General features: G+C 39.6%; 1 protein-coding gene across 2 annotated transcripts in view; it reads left to right on the top strand.

Moving 5' to 3' along the window:
* Positions 1 to 22904, top strand: part of nrg2b (neuregulin 2b) — a 70892-nt gene that overhangs the window by 34732 nt on the left and 13256 nt on the right. The window contains exons 2-6 of one of the 2 annotated variants that reach the window (XM_084940414.1): positions 4109 to 4271; positions 6978 to 7096; positions 7522 to 7645; positions 17475 to 17533; positions 22494 to 22517. In XM_084940414.1, the coding sequence (XP_084796540.1) occupies positions 4109 to 4271; positions 6978 to 7096; positions 7522 to 7645; positions 17475 to 17533; positions 22494 to 22517 (489 nt within the window). The remainder of the gene's footprint in view (positions 1 to 4108; positions 4272 to 6977; positions 7097 to 7521; positions 7646 to 17474; positions 17534 to 22493; positions 22518 to 22904) is intronic. The other variant, XM_084940415.1, reaches the window with a different exon arrangement.

Raw genomic sequence — 22904 nt, 5'->3', positions numbered from 1 at the left:
TCTTATTATACATTTATCTACTCTGAAAAGCCTGATGCTGGTGACACTGTTCACTCAATGCTGATAATAACAACAAACTGTAGACTGTACAGCCGTCAGTAAACCAAGTAATCACTTACAAATAACCAAGCTGCAGGTGTTACCTGCTCTGGGCTAAATGCACAACTGTATTCAAGCTAGCTTGTTGACTGCCTTTCCAGTTGTTTATATTGAAAACAGCTGCCTGTAGATAAGAATGATGAGACTGAACGAGATCAGTTCGGGGGACTTAAACCAAAACAGTGAGCTGAAAGATGCTAAAATGTTCTAAAGAATGCAGTCGACTGCAGTGAGTGATAATTATACACTTTGACCTGATGTTATTGTGAACACGTTAAGTCAAGCATCTCTAACATCATAAATGCAGTGTTGGCTATGACATTACCTGCAAGTCAAAGATGATGATCAATGGATCCACGTATTACTGAGACAGTCGCACGTGGAGAACATATCAAAATAGTAAGTGAAGTATTCAAAAGTTTGTATTTTGAAGATGTCCACACTGCTATTCTTCAGCATTACTCATTACAAACCAGGAGCCATGGAGCGCGACAGAGACAGCATGTGATGATGCTGGCATGGTTTACTTTGGCGTGACGTGGAATTATACATCCACAGTGTGTGTGGAGACTGTGACAACACTAAATCTTACTAAATGTAAGTAGGCATCCTGCTTGTTCTCTTGTGAGTCACAAACACATACTTGAATCCCACTTATATAACTGCAAGCTGTTTGGACGGTGCTTCGTGGAGGATCTACTTATCAGATCCATTCAGAGTTTGTATGTTTTTTTCTAGACTACCTTCCACCTGTGTAATTTCCTATTTCCTCTGTGGCATTCAGCACCAAACCATTTGGCTAAAACTAAAAGTCATATTTTAAAAGGGCAACACCATCTTTTAAACAGATGGTGTCTAAGGTTTTAGTAAAAGTTACTCAAGCAAGAAAAGTTGATGAATTTCTAGAAATTTGGTGGCATAGAGGGCATTTCTGGCTAAATATAAAGTATATAAAATAAACTACAGCATAAACAGTGTGACAAACTTTTTTTAACTTTAGGACACAAAGAAAGCTTAAAGAAATGAAACATATCACAAGTTGGATACACAGTAATTCCTAGTTGGAGTGTGGCTTTGGTTTTCATGAGATTTGTTGAAATTACAAAAAAATATCACAAGCTGTCTTCTGTATTTATTTTTGCCAAACAACTCAGTTTTGACCATCTTGGAGTATTTGGAGCGTAGATGGACTACGCAGAAAACCTGAACATGCCTTCCAGGTCACAAAGGTGAAAGCTATGTGGATTTGCCTTAAATCCACATTCTTTTTAATGGTAAACTTCCAGATGAGTTTTTGGTTTCAGTTGAGACAACATTTCCGTTTTGTAAATTTTGGTCCCACATTAAAGTAAAAAAGAAGACCAAGCCAGAGTGCCATAGGGCAGGCCTGCCTTCTGATTGACTAATTGCTGCAATCAACCAAGCCCAGTTTTGAAACACCAAGAGGCAAAAATGTGTAGATCACAGCTTCCAAACAGGACCTTACAAAGCACTGGGTGACATCATGGTGGCTTCATTCACTTTTAATATAATATTTATGGGAGCTTACGAGATTTTCTTACACGTAGATCAGCTAGCTCATTTCTCATGTGGATCGTTTGGCAAATTCCATGTAGAAGCCTGGATTATACTTGGTTGCGGACATGGACAGCTGGATGCCCGACGATTGAGTAGTTATTTCTGTTATACTTCTTTGAAGTTTGCTGTCTGGGCACATGCGTAGTTGGTGCAGTGTAATGTAAATTCTCTACGGGCTAGTCCACAAGGTCACAAAAAACAGGCAGGCATGTGGATGTCTGCACTCATTGTGCGCTGATTAGCTTTACGTCACAGGAACCTGAGCGGAGACTTGAGGACACAGAAAGTTTATATCCTGTTTTACCGTTTTTCAGCCACTTCAGGCCGCAGTCACACAGGCCTAGAGACTGGTCAGCAACCCCCTGGCAACCTCCGATCACAAGGGAAAATGTGTATTCTGTGACTGGTTGGTGTGTATATTCTTCATCTATATCTGTAATGCTGTCAGCATTAATCTCATTAAAATAACGTTAACGCCATAACCACATTAATGCAGCAAAACTCCATTAGCAAATTAGCGGATCGCCCCGTGTGTGGGGCTGCACGGTGTCAACGTATTAGCACGGTTAGCTTGTTAACGCATTAGTGCCGTGCAGCCCCTCGCTGAACAAAACAACACAAATGTAAAAATTAGTGCTGTCAGTGTTAATCGCCCCGTGTGAGGGCTGCATGCTGTCAACGTGTTAACGTGTTAGCACCGTGCAGCCCCTCGCACGGGGTGTTCTGTGCTAACTCGCTAATGGAGATTTACCACGTTAATGCGGTTATGGCGTTAACGTTATTTTAACGAGATTAACGCTGACAGCACTAATATATATGTGAAGAAAAAAAGCAAGACGCTTAAGACTGAAGGGATAATACCAAAGGACACGGTGAAGATTAGACTATATACACATATACACAAAAGGCTAAAAGGTTGGACTATATATACACAGGCAGCTGATTAGGAAGTAGATAAAGGAGTGGAACTGAACACAGGTGCACAGGATAAGTAATTAACACAAACCCAAAGCAGGAAGTAAGTCTAACACAAAGCATGAAGGAAATCCAACCTTCAAAATAAAACAAGAAATAACCATGAAAATTAATACAGACATGAACACTAACACACTAACAAGATGCCAGACTGGAAAACAAAGGGAAACCAAAACATTAGCACAAAGAGATGAACATGAGACAGGAAACTATAATCAATAAAACTCTATATTCAACCCAAACAAAGGATTGTAAAACTGAAAATAAACTTGACAGGAAAAACGTAAAGTCAAAAGAGGTATTGAATTTGCTCAACAGCCATGATCAACACACCCAAAAATGAAAACTTCACACAGCAGAATAACAGTAAAGCTTAATCAGAACCCCAAACTCAAATATGTTCACTATGAATTCAAAAGCACAAAAGCTTAGAACCATGACAGCAACTAATTGTAGTTATCATGTTTGCACAACTGACAGGATGTACACAATCATATATTGACTTACAGAGTCTCATATAGATGCCTAAAGCTCTAGAGTGTATCTACTGCACCTATGTGAGGAGTAATGGAAGATACAGCAGTGCTGTGAGGAGCCTATACAACAGTTGTCTTCCATTTGATCAAGCGTGTCCTATCACTGCACTGTGTCTGTGTGTGAGTGTGTGTGCACATGTGGGGTAAAATCGGGGTGTTTCACTGCTTGTGTGTGTATATAAATGGTAGTAGATGGTGCTGAGCTGTCTCTTTGCTTTAGCTTCTGTGTGCTTGTGTTGCCTGCGCTGGTGTCAGTGATGCAGTCTGTTGTAATTTTTAAGGAGAAAAGAGAGAGAGTGAAAGACTCCTGGGACTGATGAAGTACACGTACACACACACACACACACACACGCACACACACACACTTTGCTCTATAGTGAAAATCTACTGCAGAGAGTTTCTGTGGCAAGACTTTTTTCCTCGATACAAGGTTTCAGTTTATCTTTGCTTTTCAGGATTCAGACCACCTTACCATAGAGCCTTTCCTCTCTCTATATCCTTACACATCTGTCTTTGCAAGGACTAATTTGACTTCTAGACATCTGGAGTAAGGACATTTGTGGAAGGCAAAGACATTTTGGGTTGTTCTAGGCTTGAAGAATTAGATTTGGGTTAAGGTTAAGCTTTGGAGCTAATGCACCTGTGTATAATGTCTGTCCTTGTTTTTCCTTTGAGAATTTCAGCCATGTGAACTTTGACCTGTTCCCTCAGGTCAACATCTAAACCTTCACTTATAGATTTCCATTGGTTACACACATGAACGCACACTCAAAGAAACATACACACTATGGGAAAAAGGCACACTCAGATAATTACATTTATAGATTAATTGAATGCCTGCCATTCATTTCAATAATACAAGCTTTGATTTTCCTTTCTCTGCCCCTCTGTCTGTTGGTCTCTTGTCTCTCTCTGGCCAGCCTCTGCTCCTAAGTTGCGGATGATTAGCAGCCAATCTTTGATGGAAGGGAAGAAGCTGTACTTGAAATGTGAGGCGTCGGGGAATCCCAGCCCTTCCTTCCGCTGGTACAAAGATGGACACGAGCTTCAGAAAGGCAGAGACCTCAAAATAAAAACCAACAAGTGAGTGTGCCAAAGCGTATATTTTTTCTTAGGGTATGATGTAAAAACCAAGAACTGTCATCCACATGTACTATAACAGCTGTTTTGGTTGATGCTATCACTCCGCTGTTCTACAATGAGTAACCATCAAGTTAATATAGTCTCATAAGAATGAGTTCAATGTTATATTTCTGCCTGGAGTTGATGTGACAGGTTTCTCTTGCTCTATGGAGCATTTAATCATCTTTCACCTTTTAGAGCTCAACAGTGACCTCCCACTTTTTAAGGGCTCCGCTTTGGGAAGTGAGTTTTCCATTCATTTTCTCCACTGACATTTCAGAAAATCCCGATATAACGACTTTAACCTCCTAAGACCTGAACTCTTTCGTGGCATGTATTTTTAATTTCTCTTTGCTATTTGGGCAGATTGGGACCTGATGAATGTAAAAACAAAGAATTATCTTTTTACCTGATTTTGCTCTACAAGGGTCTGATATCCAACTATGAGGACATTCGTTTTAAATTTTGATAGAACAGTGGCAGTGTAATGTTTTCACAAGTGGATATCAGGCCCTTGTAGAGCAAAATGTAGTACCAGCGGTTAGCCGTTTGGTCCCGGGCTGCGAGAGTTGAGGCGCGAGTGTGAAATTTATGTGATTTCAGGGTTTTTATCATTAACTCAGTTTCCCTGGGTCTTTTCCCGTGTTGTAGTTGTGTGTCTTATTTTGAAATAAATATTTATGCGTTACCATAGTGACCAGAGAGCATTAAGGGGCAGAGAGGAGGATGTTACTCTCAATGTTGTTGGCACATTTCAGGAGGACGCTGCTAATAAAGTTACACAATTACACAGTGAATTCACATTTATTATTATATTTACAAAATACCACAGTTTTTGTCTTGGTCGTAGCATTTTATTTTATTGTATTTATCCGCGACACCTTAAAGGCCGGTCCGTTAAAATATTGTCGGATATTAAACCGATCCGTGGCACAAAAAAGGTTGGGGACCCCCGGCTCTAGACAACCCAAAATGTGATGTCCTCATATGTGGATACCAGGTCCTAGGAGGTTAAAGCCTTGAGCCGAGCCAACCTGTGAATTGTGGCCATGAAAAGATTTGATTTGGACCAAAAATGAGAGGAAAATGGAAAAATGGCAAGGGTACAAGACTATGTAATTAATATAACCACTTTTAACAATGAAGGATCTACCCAGCTTGTAATCTATTGGAATTCCCAGATTCCACAACAAATGATGTCCGACCACAAATGTTTGTTTTTTTTCATTATCATAGTCTTGATATATGTTTTAGTTTGTTCAGTAAAGTAAAGTCTAGCTGTCAGTGTGGTAACGTGCTGAATTTCTTACTGCAATCACCGTCCTCCCAGTTGTCCAGGGGTTTAAACATTTCCGTGGTAACAGTGACCTCCGCCAATCAGAGGCATTGCTGATTCACTTTAGCAGTGAGAGTAGAGTAGTTCTTACTGCAAATAAAACAAATAAAACCCGTTTCTGTTAAAATAAGGTTGATATACAAATATTTGGTTTCATGATGCTGTAGCCTGCAGCGTTATCGCTTATAATCAAAATTCTTATAATCAAAATGGAAAATATGAATATTTTTACTTAATTTCACTGTTGAGCTCTCTCGTTTTATTAGTAATACTCATGCATACAACACTCTATCTTTGACGATGCACAAATAGATCCTGTGACTTTAGGTAACGCCACGTAGCTGTGCATATTGAATACAGAGAAAAGAGTCCTACAAACAGCTGAAAGCAACAAACACAACTGCAGCTTTTGTGATTTGCATTGATGACAAGAGACACGTCTGCGTGTGAGGCTCAGGAATTTTTAGCACATGACGTTTGGGACAATAGGATGTTTTTAGTGCACTGAGAAAACCTGGTTAAGATGGAGGTTTGAAACGTCTTCTGATTGCAGGCAGTATTGGAGCCTACCAGCTCTAATATGCTTCAGGCTATGTGGACTTTTCCTACCCTTTACCTGCCAGAACAGCATCCTCTCTGTGCAAGTGGAGGTCCTGTTTTTCAAGTTGACCACTGGGTGCTTAACCTACATGAATAACCGTAGGAGTCAGTATCTTAGAGATCCCCTTATAAATTTCATATATAACATAGGCCAAGTTCCCCCTGGTTAGTTTGGGGGTGAAGGGCCGGTGTGCCTTAATGCTGTAGTCTTTCTCTGCACAAAATAATAAAAACATGCACACAAGGTACAGTTTGATTAATACATGCTCTCAAATTAATAAAAGCAATACTTTCTTCCTTTCAATGGCTACTAAAGTGTTAGTTTCCAGCTAAAAAAAACTTTAGAGTCCCATAGTACACTACCGACTCATCATCAAAGGCCTGGTGGTGTAGTGGTTAGCACTGTTGCCTCACTGGAAGAAGGTTCCTGCTTCAGACCCCTGCTGGGGTCCGTCTGTGTGGAGTTTGTACGTGCTTTCTCCCAAAGACATGTATTTAAGTTAACTGTTCATTCTAAATTTGCCATGGATGTGAGGTAGTGCCCATAATAAATGAAACTGTGACTTGATGTCAAAAGTACTTTAAATGGTCAGTAAATGCATGCCCAAACAGAAAACAAAGTTAGCTGTCTTTACATTTATGTATGCTGAAAACAAGTAGATGAATGCTTTTCTTTTTGAAAAAATAATAACTGACATTGTCTCTGCCTCTCTCCTTTCCTTTTGCTCAAGAAAAAACTCAAAGGTGCAGATCAGTCGTGTCCGTGTGGAAGATTCTGGCAACTACACTTGTGTGGCTGAAAACTCAGTAGGACAAGAAAACGCCACGAGTATAATCAGCGTGCAGATCTGTGAGAACAACTTATTTCTATCTGTCCTTCTGTCTATGTGCTGATGTTTGTGTTGATCTATCGCTCAAATACGTCCGATTTTTTGATGCAGGAGTCTGATCATACGACCACAAACCTTGTTTACGGTCACTGTCATCATGTGTTCTCTTCACATGGCTGGCTGGGGATAACGCAGACAAGTAAAGCAGAGGCAGCGGTTGTAAAAACAGAATAATTCTTTTTATTACTTGCAAATATATCTTAATTTTTCAGCTTTAAGGTTGGAATAAGAAAATACAAGTATCCTGGGGACCTTTGCACTTGTAAAACCAATGGAGAGCTGGAGCTCACAACAAAGTGACTAATGCCCGTGTACACTGTGGCGTCGCATGCAGGATTGCAGCGTAATGCACTGTGTCTTTTCTGTCAATCTGTGTTTCTCCTAGTGACCACCACAACCCTGTCTCCAGGTGTGAGTCATGCGCGGCACTGCAATGACTCTGAGAAGTCCTACTGCGTCAACGGAGGAGACTGTTACTTCATACATGGTATTAACCAGCTGTCCTGCAAGTAAGTTTATGTCTCAGTCGGTCCCCCGTCCTCTCAGCCATCACTGTGTAGCTCCCTCTGTCTCTCCACCCAGTCTCTGTCCCTCTCTCTTTCTCTCTGTCTATCTGTGATGTCATTGTTGCTGGTCACCGTGTCTTCTGTTCCTTGGTTATGATCGCTCGACATGCACACCTGCAGCCCACCTGACCGCTCGGCTGTGTCTGAAGGCTTCTTGTCTTCACTTTTCACCAATTTGCTCCAAAAACATGCAACCGATCTTCACCTGCACATTAATGTGCCCATTCACTTAATGCTTTTGTCTCCAAGATGAATTCATTTTAGAGTGAGGTCTGTCTGTGAAATGGGAAGAAAAGCAGAGGTGTTGAACAAAACCTCGCCTAATGTATAAATGCCTTTGGATATTTTTTTATTTATTTATTTAACACTGAAAATAATGAGTCCAGACTATTTTAGATGAGATGCAAATTACTGAAAAACTGGTGGAGTAATTTTCAACTGTTAGCAATAAGGCAGTAAACCCAGTGGAAACAATTAGCATCCCTGTCACAAGGGAAAAGTGGGTTTTCTTTAAAAAAAAAAAGTCAATATGCTGAGTGAGGACTGTGGGCAGGGAAGGTTTATAGATAGAGTGTACGGTCAATACTATACATATACTGTATTTGCAGTTTTTTTTAAACAGTCAGTGTTATGTGCAATGGCATTGTGAAACACATTTATGCTAGGTAACAACATACAACGTACATAGCAGTCCACTTGGAGCCCTTCGGGATTTAATGATGTTTCTAAGCCCAGCCTTGCTCAGAAGAATTAAACTGGCTTGAAAAGTTGAAGAGGACATCCTGCTGACATTGTATATTAGCAGCTGTCTCTATTGTCGGTCACTCTGTTGGCATGTTACCATGAAACAATTTGCAAGCTGAGGGCACTCCAAAGCAACGAGGACAGAAGAGGCATGACGGATTTCAGGACTCATGGACACCCAAGTTTGTGAATAACTTATGAAGGAAGTCACCTGGGATTTTGAAATCAGCTGGAGGCCTTTTTTCAAAGTCTAGCTCAAAATAAAAGTTGAACCAGCGTTGCGGATATTACAGTGATGTCCATTTGGGGAAATTTTTAAACGTCACCTGGACATCCTTGTTTGATTTTCTAGAACCAGAAAGCTTGTTTATGAACTGTTTTTATTATCTCTTTATCAATTAGAATAACATAGCAGATGCCATCATGCTGACATTTTTAGCTGAGGTTAGAAAATAATTTAAGATAAAATCTTTTTACAAACTGTAGTGTAAATCTCTACTGTATGTTGCGGTTGGTCGTAAACAGCTCAAGTGTTTGTTATTTTTAAACAATCTTTAGTAATACGATTCTGTGTACACAGAGATGACAGAACCATATTAGTTGTCATTTAATCAAAGAAAATAATTTTGCACAGACAAATGCAAATACATTTTTTCTTTGCAATAATCTGATTGTTAGTTCTCACTTTCCAAGAAGATGGTCTGACACGACCTCTGTTCTCCATGGAAAATCAACATCCATCTAGCTATGTTAGCATAACATAAACACAGTGAAGCTGGAGGATGAACGCTAACTTTTTTCCACTCGATAAAAGTTAACGTGAGGGTTCCCGATGGTCAGGGACAAATGCAATCGCATGGCAGGATGCTGTAAACGGACCAAACTTCAGTCAGGAGAACAACTGAGATAATCCAGCCACAATACGAGGTTAGTCGTTAATATACTGCAACAACATGGGAATAGAGCAGCTGTGAGAGAATTCAGCATTAATGAATCAATGGTACAGAAGTGGAGGAAGAAAGAAGAATGAGTTGAGTAAAGTTTGACTTGTCTGACCATTTTGTTTTGCTTAATGCACCTTTTGGTCCAAAAAATACGGCAGAGGGTAAAATTGGCATCAAATTAAGTGTGGTGATATTTTTTTTATTGAAAGATGAACTGGATAAATCTGTAAACCACAACTTTAATCTGTATCCTGCCTGACCCTTGGTTTGGAGGTTAACTTAAAAAGATATATTATAGTGCCTTTAATAGCTTTCGTCAGACACAGAAGAACATTATCTGTATTTAGGAACAAACAAACTACAAATATAATGCTTCCATGTTTAGTGCATTATTTGTCTACTTTGTTGTTGTCTCTGTCTGCTTAGCACCCCAGTGAAGTTATCCTACATTTGACACAGAGCATTCCCTGCAGGTTTCTCCGTGCCTATGTAGCTAGCACTTTATGTTGTCCTCTCATGCTTTTGTGTACGGCAAAATTCTCTAAGACTTGACAGTGAGCTGTTTCACATCAGCATTTATATGACTAAAGCTACCAACTGCACATCATCCCAGTAAAGTCAATTTTCTTAATGTTTATTTGACTTTCTTTTCTTTGGAGGGTCCAACATTTAACGATTGTCTGGTGGGATCCCTCACAAATATATGAGCACGTCACACAGACAGGCACAGAGAAACCATGTTTAGCAGGTACTGGCTTCAATACAGGGATAATGTGAGTAATATATAAATCACTCAGGCCTGACAAACATTAGTATTCCAGTTATCTCCCCCCTTTACTTCCCATTTTGCTCCTATGCACTGTTTGTGTCACCATGTTTCCTGTTGTCCCAGTAGGTAGGAGACAGGACAAACTGTGTGACAAACTACTGGTCACAATCTTGGCAAGCAGGATGTGAAATGTAGTGATAACTTTTCTGCACTTACACAGCCCCACAGTGATTAAAAACTTCACTGCTAACGATCCACTTCTTCCTTGTGTTTATTTGAAATGAACTGTAAACAGAAATGCATCACTTCCTGTGAGTGGGAGGATTTTTCCTAGGAAACTGCTACCAGACTGGTAGGTGTTTAGAACAGCAAGTGCAAAAATTTTCATGAACTGAATTTTTAGATGAATCACTGCTGTGTTATATCAACTTATTCCAGAGCATAACTGTTGTAGCAGACATGCCATCATAACTGATTGCATATGGGAAGTAACAGTATAACGGTAAATACCTGTTTGCAGCTTGTAGCACTTTCTTTTAGAGCCTTGCACTAGAATAACGGAGGTGTTACCTGGCCTTGCACTACTAGCAATTATCTTGCAGGATTTATTTATATATATTTTTCATTTATAGAAAGGTTTGTAAGTTTTTTAGACTTTGTATTTGCAGCCAAAGCTTTGTACAAATCTAAACCAGTCATTCCCAATCAAAGCGTTAAGTACCTCATGGGGTATATTTTAGTAGCCAGGGGGTACATGGAAAAATTAGATTAACTAATAATGAAGTTCAGTTCTTTAATCACTTTTTTCACTAAAGAAAAAAGTGGAGATAAACACGTTTGAGCTGAAGACTTAGAAGTTAAAGGATAAACGGTAGACAATAATGAGGCAACAAAAAATTAAAAAGCAAAAAGACTTAAGTAATAACAAAACTCATCTAGTTACATCATTAGCCATTAAAAAAGTCTAAACAAATAAAATTCTTTAAAGTAGTTGATGAAATATATGAAGGCTATGAGTAAAAAATAAATAAATAGCTAATAGGATGTAGCTGACAACTACAAGAGCTAGCCGGGAAGGTAAACAGTTTTAAACAATTTTAGCTGGCAGTACTTCAGTTTAATCCAATTCCCTTTTATTTATACAGCGCCAAATCACAACAATAGTCACCTCAAGGCGCTTTATATTGTAAGGTAGACCCTACAATAACGCACACAGAGAAAAACCCAACAATCTCACATGACTCCCTATGAGCAAGATCTTTGGCAACAGTGGGAAGGAAAAACTCACTTTTAACAGGAAGAAACCTCCGGCAGAACCAGGCTCAGGGAGGGGCGGGGCCATCTGCTGTGATTGGTTGGGGTGAGAGAAGGAAGACGGGATAAAGACATGGTGTGGAAGAGAGACAGAGATTAATAAAAAGTATGATTCAGTGATTCAGTACCGATCAACATGCACCAGTGGCGTGCTAGACAAGCAAGCAGAGCCAATTACCCTGACAATAAACCAGATATCCTACCTTTCATTAATCATTTCCTTGCTAACATGCTAAAGGAGTTATTAAAAGCTTGCTCCTCATAACACATCATGGTCAAGTTGGTTATTAAGAGGAAACTTGTCTGTTACAATGATAAATCATAGAGGGCTTGTTTACTTTCTAATGCTAGCTCTGTTTCCATGTGCAGATGAGCACTGATCTCAGAGCAGTGAAAGCAAAGCCAGCAGCTGCCTCAGTTTCAGAGGTTATCAACATTGCGCATGCGCAAAAAAAACTTCCTGGTTTCTCAGCTTGCCCAGCTACAACCTTTGTTAATGGGACGTAGGCATTGCCATAGAGACTCCAGTAATTTGAAGTCAACTGAGTTAAGGCTGCTTCCAGAGGCAGTAGCAAACTGTGGCCACAAGTAATTTAAAAGATGAATGCAAACAGGCAAGAAGCTTCATGCAGTACAGTAGATAAACAATTGAAATAGCTATCTTAAATTAAGAATAAAAAGTTAGAATAATTATCTAAAAATATGGAAAGCAGATGAAAATGAAACATTAAGTATTGTTATTATATTATATTATATTATATTATATTATATTATATTATATTATATTATATTATATAACAGTATAGATTAACAAGCACAATACTTGTCGAAACAGAATGGACACAGTTGAAATAGCTTGCTAAAAAGTTGGAAATATTTAGCTGAAAGTATTTCTAGCAGTTGAAATTGAAACATTTGTATCAAAGGTTGAAGTAGCTTGATAAAAAGTATAAATAAACAATTAAGATTTTAGCTAACAGTATAGCTAAACAAGCACAATTTAACCCAATGGATACACTATTAAAAATAGTCATTATATATACTGGAGAGCTGTTAAATGGAGTAGTAGCTGGTCATGCCACCAGTTCAGATAATACAGTTTCTCGATAAACTCCTAAAAGCAGATATCGAAGTCGCCTAAGTTGACTTCATAATAACCGGTTTTCTGAACTAGAGGTTTTAGTCTTTCTAAACTGGCATACATGTTGGGTCATTTTGTAGATGTGTAACAAACATTTCCTCTGACGGTGTGGCTAACAGATGGCATGTATAGTCATGCATGGTCAGAAGCTTTGTTTTTATGCTTTCTGTACAATAGGATGTCTCGGCTAGAAATCCATCCTTAGCTCCAGAGGTGTCTGTTTCAGATCTCCATTTTTTTGTCTCTTTGTTTTTACATTTCCATCTCTCTCTTTCTCTCACTCTCTTTTTCTCCCAATATTCCCCCTCCACTCGCTCTCTGCCTCTCATCTAAAATACCTTTGGGTCATCGCTGAAGGATAAATCAGAATGTTTTTTTCATGGTGCTGACAAGCAGAAAACTTTGTTTGAGAGGGTTCATATAGACATTAGGAGCTGCGTATAGCAGTTTAGCGATGCAAAATGTGCAGGATTGCACAACCGCATGTGCATGATTGCACTGCATACAACACACTGCATATTTAAAGAAGACACAGCAAGCTAGCAGTAAAGTAGCAGTAGACTAGCCAGCGTTTTCCAGAGAGTTACTGTAGCTTCTCAGCTTTGTCATCCTTTGTTGGCCTGTCTGTTAAGGCCATTGGATAACAGGATGTAAATAAGACTGCTGTCTGCAGGTGTCTGTGCTGCTTGTTCACCTCAGAGATATGTAGACCACCACCCGGCTTCACAGATACACGCATAACAACACTCTTGAATCTGCGCGACAGCTTCAAATCCACCCACTGCAAAACATAGCCAGGCAGCAAGAACTGTTAACATCTCTAAAATTCTTTTTGTGCCGACCACAGGAACCTGTAATCTCCTCTTCCCTGAAGGAGAAAGTAATGCTGTATTGCAAAATGGAGTCCGTAGGTTAAAGTGGAGGACAGCACATACAGAAAGGCACCCTGGCTTAAACAGAGTATGGAGGGTAAATTAAAGATGAGCATAGGCAAACATTCTCCCACCAAGCTGTGGGCAAGTTAAACCTCGGTGTGCCTCTGGTTTTCTGTGTAAAGCTGCAGATCCCTGCTCTGATTAATGTGAACTTGCTAAACTACAGTCTGAATGCTGGCATAGAACAGTATGTCGTGTATTCACAGCTATAGGTGGAAAATGCCGAAATTCCCCTCATGAATCAGTAAAGATAATTTAATCTAAACTAATCTAATCTACAAATGCCATGAGGTCAGGCTTGTGAACGTTTTGCCCATAACTGCCCGTGGTTCTTCTGTTAAATTTGATGAGCCCTTTGACTAATGAATATAACCACATTCATTCAGATGGTTGGAACAAAAGGTGTGTTAGCTTTTTTCCCCCTTTCCACTTGATCTGGGGGCTGAAAGAACAGTACAGAGTAGAAAAAAATGGGAATGCAAAGGGTAAAACGGGTGCAAAGAAATAGAAAAGAGATGATATACAGTAAAAGCTTTGCCGGCATAGGGCTGCATCTGCACCCGGTGTCTCCCACCGCTCTCTCTCTCTCTCTGCTCTATTTATATCTCTCTGGGAAATTGCTGAGTGGGCTCTACTGAGGGTTTTTGCTGTAATTGATTCAAAATGCAAGTTGTCTCTTTAGTGGTGAGAAAGAGGAGAAAAGGATACCCAGTCAGTTATACGGACAGTGTGTGCATGAGGGGAAGACGAGGCTCCTTGCGTTTCAAACTGGATAAATTGGTTGACCACTGTAATAAATACAGTGTGGTCATTACTGGGGCCTGGGTGAAATCGCCAGAGTGCTTCTTTCATCCTATAATAACTGTAATGGGGCCACACCCATGATATCATAAAACTGTGGTCAATTGTTATGATCCATCTACAGCATATGTGCACTGCAGCTGAATAAGATATTCTATAACATGTCTATTTTTCATTTGACTGCAGTAAAAGCTGATCTACTATCAATTACAGCAATAAAGAGATTACATCAATTATTCCCAGCTGGGTAAAAGCCTCGACACCCATTATAACACACAATTTAAGACATTTCTGGATTTGAAGTACTCTTACAGAGATTTTTTTTAATTTTCAGAAAGGCATTATTTAAAATTGGGGTCCTGTAGTGTTTTAGTGAGTCAATGAAGATTAATATAAGAATGTCAAAATCAATATTTAGCCTCCAAAATACCAATAATTGGCATGCGTCAATTTTCTAGTTGCTGTGATGCAGCAAGGAGCTGCAGTTTCAGTGTTGTGAGTTTGATGGCTGATGCCAGAATATGAATCACGTTTAGCTCGTGGTATTGCTGACAGCTCGCCACCCATCCAGAAACAAAACACCACGTTCTGCAGCTGCATGTAAACTGTTGCTGTTATTTATGCCCAAGAAATACCAAAACCTATTCCACCCGTTTTCATGCTCACACACTGTGGAGGGCTGTCTCTCTCTGTCTGCGCGCTCTTTCATTTTTTTAGACTTGTGGAAAACGCTTCGGTTTTAAGCGTGTGCCATGATTACAGGTCCTCGTTTCTTTATGATTTATTTATGGAGTACATATAAACATCGCATTACACAGAGCAGGGACACTGCATTTAATGGAAAATGCATGACTAACGACCAGCATGACTCAAACAGGGAGGCCTGCCTTTCCAGCCGCTGTAGAGACGCACCCAAAGAGAATTACTGTCCTGCAGCTAACCTTTGCCTTTTAGAGCATTTTTCGTATCTTTCAGCTCTTTATTTTGGTTTGGAGTCTAACCTTTGTGTTAGCTATGCATTGATTATATTACACTCATTAATACATTTGAGGCAGGAGATGTTTTCAGTGAAATGGTTCGGATTAATAGCCAGCTGATGATGGCAAAACAGCCATAATTTATTTATTTATATATATATATATATATATATATATATATATATATCTTCTTTCTGTGTGGAGTTTGCATGTTCTCCCCGTGTCTGCGTGGGTTCCCTCCGGGTACTCCGGCTTCCTCCCACCGTCCAAAGACATGCAGTTTGTGGGGATAGGTTAATTGGATAATCCAAATTGCCACTAGGTGTGAATGTGCGAGTGAGTGTGAATGGTTGTCTGTCCTTGTGTGTTAGCCCTGCGACAGACTGGCGACCTGTCCAGGGTGTACCCCGCCTCTCGCCCTATGACAGCTGGGATTGGCTCCAGCACCCCCCCGCGACCCTGATAAGGATAAGCGGTAGCGAATGGATGGATGGATATATATATATATATATATATATATATATATATATATATATATAGTGTGTGTGTATGTATTAGTTATTCTGTAAAATAGTTAACTCTGTCTTAGTGATTAACGGCCATCATTATGTCACATTTTATTGTGTTAGCTGGTTAGCTCAGCTAAGCTACCTGAGTGCAGTTATAATTTCTCTTCCCACAAGCTTAAATTTTTACTAGTGCTGTCAGCATTAATCTCATTAAAATGACATTAACGCCATAACCGCATTAACGCGGCAAATCTCCATTAGCGATTTAGCGCAGATTGCCCCATGCGAGGTGCTGCACGGTGCTAATACGTTAGCGCCTTTAGCTTGTTAACGCGTTAGCGCCTGACAGGACAAATTTTTTACATTTCCGTTGTTTAGTTCTGTTCGATATAATAGGAAAACACTGAATTAATCACTGAAAACAATCTTTCCCTTGCTTGAAAGATCATCCAGCCAGCACTGAAATCAGCTGAATTCACCAAAAATAATTAAAAATAAAGTAACAGTTGCCTCAAAGCACTTTGTATTGCAAGGTAAAGATGCGACAATATTAGCAAGAGAGAAAAGCCCAGCAGCCAGACGATCCAGTATGTGCAAGCACTTGGCAAAAGAGGGAAGGAAGAACTCTCTTTTAACAAAAAAGGTAAACCGTAGCTAACTTTGGAGTCTTTAGCTCTGCATCTGCTACCTATGTATGCTCAGGGTACAGTCACTGTGTTTTCCCACACTTTACCAAAAAAACTAAAATGTAATTGACGAGAAAAACATGGCGGACCAAACATCAAAATGACCATGATCAGAGAGGCAAAGAGTAAAGTGAGGCACAAAATCACAGACGTTTACATGGTAGCTCCTCTGGGTAGAGCATTTATTGAAAAGAGCTCAGCATGATAAATGATAAAACGTGTTCCACTAACAGTGATTTCACAGATTAGCATCTGATTACATCATATCATCCTCCTGCATTTTTTCAAACAACTCACTTTCTTGTTTATATGTGTAAAAACAGCCCAGAATTATATCTGCTGGCTAACATATAGATCCTGCATCGGTCTTGAGTGGAGACCATTGTAAACTTACAGGTTTGGACACAATCAGGTTCATGACTGCTGTGTTTTGTTAATATGTTTGCATATTATATAATGGTTAATAAATTGTTTTAATACATTTCTCCAGTACAACGAGTGGGAGTCCATAAAGCAGTTGTTCATGTATGCATTTTGTGGGTTTTGTCTACACCTGTGTTTGTGTGTGAGAGGGGTTGGAGGCTAACGGCTGTGCGTTTGACCCCTCCTATCTCCTGCACCACCATCACACAACCCCCACGACTGTGATGATGTCTGAACTGTAGCAGTGATGTCATATTGATGGCGGTGATGTCACAGTATGCAGGTCATCTCTCTCTCTCTCTCTCTGTCTCTCTCTTTCTCTCTTTCTGTACTTGGTGGATTGTGATGTTTCTAATCCCTCACCTCTCTCCTCTCCTACGTCTCCCTCCTTCCCTTCCTCTCTCCCCCTCTTATCTATCTGTCCTTGTGTCTTCCTCCTCCTCTCTTTCCTCCTGTTTTATCCTCTCTCTTCCCGCTGTAACTTTAACCTTCCTTCCCCTCCCTCTGTGTCTCGTTTTCCCTCCATCAGGTGTCCCAATGACTATACGGGGGACCGCTGTCAAAACTCCGTCATGGCCAATTTCTACAGTATGTCCATTTGCTCTTGTCTGTCTCTTTCCCACTGAGATGCTGCATGCTACATTGGAGGGGTTGAATGGAGGGAGTGTATGCGTGTGCGTGTGTGTTTGCATACCTGCTCGTCTGTTTAATGTGAGTTATCGTATGTATGTGAACGTGTGTGTGATGTTTGCATGATTCTGTGTCCACCCTTTTCTCTCCCTGTCTCCCCTGGTTCCTCTGTGGTGCTCCTCTAGTAACCAGAAGCAACCACTGTAGGAATATTTGCATCTATTTTTCCTGCCAGCTCACCTGCTTGAAACCCTATTTAAAGTACGCTGGATCTACAAAACAGTTCCAAAATAAACAACTTAATAAGCATTATGCCTCGTCTTACATCTTAAAATTCTGCACATCAGTCATGTAAATTACACCCAAAAGTTCTCGTGCTGCAGCTTGATCCAGAGGCTTGCACTAAAAGAAACAGAGGAGACAGAGAATTAACATAATGAGCAACACAGGAGGTTGAAGTTATTTGCTTTCGTTGAATCGCTTTGTCACTTTTCTTTGTAGATGATCCATTGGTGCCGCTTGTTTTGGAGCAGCAAAAAGAGAAGCCAGAATTGAGCAATCAAGGCAAAACTATGTGCATAGAATCTATTAGCAGAAAAATCTTGGATCGATTTTACATTTTGGAAAGTTGAGTCCTTGCAACATTGTTTTGAACAGCTGCCAGTTTTTGCTAACAGTGACAATGTGCCCAAAATCCCAACAATTTGGCAAGTGAATGGAAATAAGATTTAGAGTTTGAATATTTCAACATTTTAAGTCTTCAGGTAATGAAGTTTGAAAGCACCATTCATCGTTATTCAACCGAGGGCCTGTCTCAGTGTGTATTGATCTGACTTTCTTCAAATGACATCTTAGAGGTTATTTCTTCTGACGGTTAAGAGCTTACGATATACTGTGTATATACTACCAGCTGTTTTCACTACAAGCACCCATGGATCATCCGATAAAATATTTTTATGGCATATTGCTAAACGCTGCTTGAACTTTTCATGTAGGGTTCACTTCGAACACATTCAGAAATTGTCACATAATTTTTGAATAAATTGAATATTTTAACATTTGGGAAATTTTCTTATTTGTTTTTCTGAACAGAGCTATAAGACTATTACCACTCATGTGATACAGATACATTAAATATAAACCTATAGCCAAGATAGCTAACAAGTTAGCGTAGCTTAGCACAAAGACTGGAAACAAAGGGAAACAGCTTGCCTGGTCCTGTCCACAGGTACCAAAATGTTACTACCACCAAACAGTAAAGTGTTATAGTCAATTAAATTGTTATATATTTACTGTGTAATTGTAAAAAATAAAGTAAAAAACTGAAAGTTGTGGGGTTTTGATGCTAGTAGCAGTGAGTTACTGGAATATTGTTATTTACAGACAAACAGTAGAGCTAAGAGGTTAATGTTTTTACCTTTTAAATTATTTAGTGTTGAACAGAGCCAAGTAAGCTTTTTCTAAAATGTTCCAGTCGTTATACCAAGTTAGGCCATAGATTCTTGTATCAGTCCTCTTTGTAAGTTGCCACTATTGCTTATATCCCCTCAGTTTTACCCTTTAAAAGACTTCCCTTTTACAGTCATGTGAAAAACAAAGTACTTTCTTTCTGAGGTTTCATGTATCAGGACTTAATAAAAACTACATGGGTCTTAGCTGGTTCTAAAATTATTAACATACAATAACAACTACATATGTCATATTACACTATTCATTTATCAAAAAGCAAAATGCAGAAGCACTCTGTGAAAAGGAAGTGAAAAACTAAGTAATCATTTTTCCCTTTTTCAGCAGTTTGGTTGTAGTTTTGCTGCTGTGCTTGGATTCACTGTTACATGACCCAGTTTCTGCTTTAGCTGTCAGACAGATGGCCTCACATTTGACTCTAGGATACTTTGGTATAGAGAAGAGTTCACAGATGACTCAATGAGTGGAAGGTCCCCACGTCCTGAGACTGCAAAACAAACCTAAGTCCTCATCCCTCCACCACGTGCCTTACAGTTGCTATGAGGTGTTTGTGCTGCTGTGCTGAGTTTGGTTTTCTACAGACATGGTGCATTGTTGCCAAACATCTCCACCTTGGTCTCGTTTGTCCAAAAGACATTGTTCTGGACGTCTGGAAATCTAAGCCGTACTGCCTCGCTCTCTTTGCAGAAAGGAGGCTTTCTCCTGGCAAAACACAAGACTCAGTTTTCTAATTGTACTGTAACAATTAACATGCTAACTAAGGCCTTTAGAGTCTGAGATGTAGTTCTTGTGTTTTTTGCAGTTTCTCTGACCATTACATGGTCTGACCCTGGGGTGAATTAGCTTTGATGTCCACTCCTGGGAAGATTGGCAGCTGTCTTGGATGTTTTTCAGTTGTGAATAATCTTTCTGACTCTAGAATGATGGACTTCAAATTGTTTGGAAATGAGCTCATAGCCCTTCCCAGACTGATAGGCAGCAACAACTGCATCTTTAAGCTGATCGAGATTTTCCTCAATACCAGCAAACTGCCAAAATGTAGCTTTTATAGTGGTGCTCACACTTGCTGATGATCAGTTTTTCAGGTGCATTTGATTAGCTGCAGCTCTGCTGCTTAACCTCTGAACTCCTAATTCCTTAATTCCACACACTGCTTCTGCATTTTGTCTTAGATTTTGTTAAGTAAATAATAACACAGTCTAATATGCCACGTGTTGTTGTTCATCTGAGCTTATATTTACCTAATTTTAAAATCTAACAAGAACCAAATGACTGTTTTTCGATGACTGTAAGTCTAAATTTAGGTGAAGAATAAAAGGTGAAAGGTCGTATTTACATAGACTTGAATTCCACATATTTTCACCAGCCTGCCCACTGAGTGATTATCTGCGTATTGCATTACCTTCAAGGCAAAAATCAAATTATGTTCATACAGTGCATGTACCGTACAAATTTATTAGAGCTCCACCCAAGGTAAGTTTTTGCTTAAGCACTGATAGTTAAGCACTTTGATCGAAGTTATATTTTTAATACTAAAATATAAATTTTGCTTTTAGCTCTGAATTTTCAAATTTACTGTTAAAAAAAATCAGGAAAAAAAAACGCATTAATATTTTTGGTTAAGATACGCACTTAGAGTAAATTACCTACACTTCTGAACACACAGTGTGCAGCCCCAAACACAAATTTAGTTTGTTATTTCCCTAATAAATAGCATTATCATTTTTGGCTGTTTTTCCCTGTTTTCATAAGAGGTGGGCTAATAAATTCAGTGTTTACTGACAGCAAGAAGGTTCTGGGTTAAATTATGCGTTTTCAGAGGAGTTCACTACGAATTCAGACTGATGTGCAAACAGATGTCTTTTCAGCAACCTAAGAATACGACTTTTCACCTTTTCCTTTTGAACCAAATATCAGCGTTGTTTAGACGTCTGTCAGGGTCGTCTTTTCAAAGAGGTTTTTGCTGTAACTTGCGAAACTCCTGTTCCCCTGCTCTCATTTTTCATTTGTGACAACCAAGCGCAACGCTCCGAATGTCTTCCTGGAGAGACAGGACTGTGTTGTCCCCTTTTCTCCGATCGTTAGCATTTTTGCTCCAATCAGCAATCAAAACATATTAAAAACATGACCAGTTTCCACATAACCAAACCCACTTGCACAGGAAGTCAAATATGTGGATTTCCCAAAATGTTGAACACTTGTTTAAATCAGAGGGATGAAAGAAATGTGTTTGGTCATTCTCCTGTGATTGCATGGGCAGTGATAGCGAAACACAGTCGGCCAATATTGGCACAGGCACATAATTAATGGGATGAGATCTCTGCTTAAAGAATGAACAGTTTTAAAGTTAGCACCTGGCTTCTTTTGTACAGAAACACACGAGCTCTTTCTTGTAGCTGCCCAAGCAATCACACCGAGATAAAACTTCTTGTTTCCAGGGGTTATACAGTGTTGCTTCACGTTCATGTTGTGCTTTTGTTTCTGTTTGTCTATTGCTGAAGTTTCCATACTGAATAATGTCACATTTAAAGCAAGAACAGGTTTTATTGTATGTAACGTGTGCTTATTTTTGACCCCACAATCAAGCCTTGTGTTCATGCTGAAGTCTGTCTGTGTTTTCTTTTGCACTGTGACGGTGAAGGAACACCCTCTGCTGTTTTAAATCAATTTGTGTCATTTTCTAGCGGTATTAACACACAGTGCTCAAGGTTACAGAAGTTAAAAGTTAGGGTGGACTGTTCTGGCCAGTAATGCATGTGAGGCCAGAAATATTGGGAATGCTGAGATGATCTCTCTGTAAATCCTATGAGAGTCTTTAAGAGCAGCGTTATACAGAAAGTATGCTGGAATCAGTGCAAAGGCACACAGTTGCCATTAGGCGAATGAGTTACAGCACCCACCCCCATTTGTTGTGTCGGCCTCATCGACTGTACTGTGTTTTTATGTTGGAGAGAAACTCACTGCTTTTATCGTTTGTTTTCTTTACTTTTTTGTCTTATTTTTTGTCCTTTTTGATTTTGTTTCTGTCCAATGTTGTTTACTCCAGAAATGAGGTCTAGTAAATATAGCAGTAAGTGATGTGGCTTCTTGTCTTGCTGTCTTTGTCAGTCTGTCTCTGCATGCCTTTTCCTGCCTGCTGTTTCTCTTTCCTTCTGCTTTTGGTTCATTTTCTCCCTTCGTGTTTGATTTCTGCCTGTTTTTTGGTTTCGTTTGTTTGGGTTTTTCTTTTTTTGTTTAGTTTTTCCTGTCATTTCTGGGGATCACAGAGCTGAGGCTGTCTGAGTTGTCTGTCTGTTACTAGACGGTACGCGTGTCAGTCACTCTATAATTAACTTATATCCTGGTTCAGCATATGCAGGACATGGAAATAATATATCTGCTCCAAAGTGGACATTACACCTGACCCTATGTGTCTCTTTCCTTTTACCACGACAACTTTCTGCGCTGGCAGAGCTTCTCAGAATTGAATTTATGGGTATGGAACATTATTATTCATTTTGCTGTGCTTAAAGGATGTGCCAAGATCCTCTCACAGTCACACATTATTGTGCCATCTTCTCTCTAAAACCAACAACTGGGTCTCTCACAACCTGTCCTTCTTTTTCTCCTGCCCACTAACTTGGTTTTAAGACACCTAACCTCCCGTCTTTGCATGCACTCTTCTTTTTTTGGTCTAACAACACTAGAGAAAGAGACAAATTCATTGGGAAGGGATACAATAATAAGAGAACGTGCAGAGGTGCATTCAAACTCAGTGTAAGGGGCTCCTGATACGACTCCAAACTGTTTATCTGGACACCATATCAGAAAAGCAAAAAGCTGCCTCTTTGCTCCAAAAGAAAAATCAGCGAATGTTTTGCAT

This window comes from Perissodus microlepis, chromosome 2, assembly GCF_051167445.1.
Source record: "Perissodus microlepis isolate ML-2025 ecotype Zambia chromosome 2, ASM5116744v1, whole genome shotgun sequence".
Lineage (NCBI taxonomy): Eukaryota > Metazoa > Chordata > Actinopteri > Cichliformes > Cichlidae > Perissodus > Perissodus microlepis.
The sequence above is the reverse complement of the archived record's forward strand: the minus strand, read 5'-3'. Positions and strand labels throughout refer to the sequence as shown.